This window comes from Aplysia californica, unplaced genomic scaffold, assembly GCF_000002075.1.
Source record: "Aplysia californica isolate F4 #8 unplaced genomic scaffold, AplCal3.0 scaffold00276, whole genome shotgun sequence".
Taxonomy (NCBI): domain Eukaryota; kingdom Metazoa; phylum Mollusca; class Gastropoda; order Aplysiida; family Aplysiidae; genus Aplysia; species Aplysia californica.
This window is the reverse complement of record NW_004797546.1, coordinates 861,832-864,967: the sequence shown is the minus strand read 5'-3', so window position 1 is coordinate 864,967 and position 3,136 is coordinate 861,832. Positions and strand designations below refer to the sequence as shown.

The following is a 3,136-nucleotide window of genomic DNA, read 5'->3' as shown; positions in this document are numbered from 1 at the left end:
ACCACTTGCAACACAATTAGGTCACACAAGTGCGGACGATTAGAAGAGTTACAAGAGAGTAACAGGCACACAAAAACAAGGAGGGGAGGTAAGGATGAGAGATGTTTGATTGAAAAGAAGGAGAAAACCACATCAGAGCACCCGCCAGCCACCCGCTAGATTCTCGAAAGGAAAAAAAGAGATGATGTTGGAGGTCGATATTTGAGTTACTATAAAGGACAAAGAAACAAGGAAGAGGAATTCGATTTGAGTTTTGGTCTTGTATTTCATGGGTAAGAGTTAGTGAGTTCAGAGCCGTTGTAAACAGATTGTGAAACTTTTGGCAACTTTTGTTCCGTCCGGTATACCTTCGACTTAGACACTTTCGGAAATCCCCGTAGAGTGGATATAATACTGCTTTACCTCACGTCACCTTGTTCAAGGAAAGGGAAAGGGAAACATTTATAGTGGGTACCGGCATGTTATTATGGTGGGGCATGATGTTCCGAGAGTTAGACTGAACTGACAACATGTCTTTGGGCAGTCTCTAGAAAACTGAGTCTCTAAAAACCTCTTTCTCTTTTTCGTGAAAGGAATCCATGGGTACTTATTAGTTCCGTTTGATAAAGAGCAGTTTTTTTCGCAGCAAAAATTTCTGCAAGATAAACCAAAGAGGTTTCCGTTCTACCTCAGACGAGGCAGTCAAGAATCTTGTGAGGTGATTTTGCTGACGGCTCAAGAATTGGTTGCGAAGAGTTATACTTCCCTACCCAGAATCAAATACTGTAATACAGTATCAAATGCTGTTTCGAACACCGTAAAATACTTACAAAGAAAAAAATAACAAGAACAAAAAACTATCCAGTATTCTTTACAGCAGATGCTAAAACAGCACCTGGACATGGATGGCTGGTGCCTCTGTAAATAAATCATTGATGGTCAAGAGCAGATATGAAAGAAAGAGTGACCAGAGCTTATGAGTAGCAGCTAGAGGGACATATGAAAGTGCACGGAGAGAGGACTGTCTGCCAGCACTCACCACGAGAAAGTTTTCGAATGAATTTAAAAAAAAACACTGACTGTTTTTAAAATGGAAACTAGCCCCACACCGAAAAGCCTGTTTGTTCCTTCTGAGACCTACGTGAGCACAGAGACGGTAAACCTTATCGAGATTATTCTTGACCTCTTCATCAACTTTGTCATCTCTGTCGTGGGCGTGGTCACCAACATCCTCGTCATCGCCGTCTTCATCAAGCAAGGCTTCAGAGACAGCGTCAGCGTTTCCATGACGACCATCGCGGCCTGGGACTTGCTGAAATGTTGGAGCGGCGCCCTGCAGAGGCTCGTGGGTCCCATGGAGCTGCTGTACCCGCGAGAAGCTCAAAGCTGGAGGAACATCTCGCACATAGTGCTGGGACACACCATCATTTTCTCCACCGTGGTGACCAGCGCCCTCGCGGCGTACGTGGCTGTAGAGAGATGTCTCTGCGTCTGTTTCCCCCTCCACGTCAAGTGGCTGCTCACCAGGAAGATCTCCGCCTTCATGTGCATCACCATTTCCGTGGTGGTCTTCGGCAGTTTTTGCGTCATGTACGGAGCCTATGATTTGGTCTGGGTCTGGAACGCTCGATTTAACGGCACTGTTGCTATTTATAGGTACAGCTCATTTGCATTGGCCAGTGAAGGAGATCTGTTTCCGTACTACAATATGATCGGGATAGTGTGGCCCTTCCTCAGTTTTGGCGTGATCACATTCTGTACCTGCGTCATCTCACACCGCTTGTACCAGGCCTCCAGATTCCGCAACAAGCAAAAGGTAAGTATCTCGTCCAACACCTGATCAACTGCTGTTTTTTCCTTATTTTTTTTTGGCAAGTGTTTTACGGGGCTCACAACTGCATAAGGTCATATGGGGGCGTTGGACACATTAAACATTTTCAGTAAGTAGGAAATTTTGAATTTTACCCGGGTAACGGCCGAAGCCTACTCTTGTCAATTTTAAACCACCAAGCGATCTTTAATTTGCACTACTTGTATACGAGAACCTCCGAGAGTTTTCGCCTTTGTCCAAGAAGGTTAGGTGCACATCTCTCCTACCATAAGATCAGGGGTGTTGCTGAAAGACAGCAGTAAGAAGGAGCCAAGGAGTAGCAGTAAAAAGGCTGCAGAAAGAGTCAGGAGCCCAGAGGAGGGGACCAAGGAGGTGATGGGGTGTGGGCAGAACGTGGTGACGTAAGCAGGCAAAAGACGATTGCTAGAGAACAGGAAAGGAGGGAAAAGGAACCAATTTTAGAGAAGAAAATGGTTCCGACGCTACCCGAATTTGAACCCGGAACCTTTGAATGAGAGGCGAACACCTTAACCTTAAGGCCACGAGAGCCCCCCCCCACCCGCCCCCCCCCCCCCCCCCCCTCAACTGCTCAAAGCTCACAAAGCAACATATTGTTTTATCTCCAGAAGAGAAAAAAAAACTTGTACCGACATTCTGTATCTTTTCCTGCTTTTTTTTCAGCTTGCAAAATTTGAGTTTTAACCCTAAATTTCCCGAAAATACACAACTGATGGCATAGTAGGCCTACTTAGTAGGAAATTAAAAAATAAAAATTCAAATGTTGGGCTCAGTGTAGCAAAACAGCTGTCAGATGAGCTCTTTTTGTCCCACTTAATAAATCCTCTCACTGTGGCGTTGGTAGCGTGGTGGTTCAGCTAATGGGCTTTCAGCTGAAAGATTGAGGGGTCTAATCCACGTTGGGTCTTACGTTAAGTCTTTTTTTTAAAAATCTTTTGCCACAAAAAAACTCCAACAGTAGCTTATCTTGTAAGTCAATGACTGAGAAACATACAACGGTATCTTGTATGTTAGCGTCTGAATACACATACAACGGTATTTTGTATGTTAGCGTCTGAATACACATACAACGGTATTTTGTATGTTAGCGTCTGAATACACATACAACGGTATTTTGTATGTTAGCGTCTGAATACACATACAACGGTATTTTGTATGTTAGCGTCTGAATAAACATACAACGGTATCTTGCACGGTATGCTTCCCAATGAGCTGAGAAGGTCTAGCAGTTATGACTTCTTCTTCCTCTTTTTTCTCTTCTTCTTCTTCTTCTTCTTCTTCTTCTTCTTCTTCTTCTTCTTCTTCTTC

At 44.1% G+C, this 3,136-nt stretch overlaps 1 protein-coding gene across 1 annotated transcript in view; it reads left to right on the top strand.

The window, feature by feature from the left end:
- The first annotated feature begins 1,069 nt into the window (after nt 1–1,069).
- The window catches only part of LOC106012148, an 8,183-nt gene continuing 6,116 nt past the window's right edge, over nt 1,070–3,136 (top strand). Inside the window, exon 1 of the mRNA XM_013084162.1 lies at nt 1,070–1,795. Coding sequence (XP_012939616.1) covers nt 1,070–1,795 — 726 coding nt within the window. The remainder of the gene's footprint in view (nt 1,796–3,136) is intronic.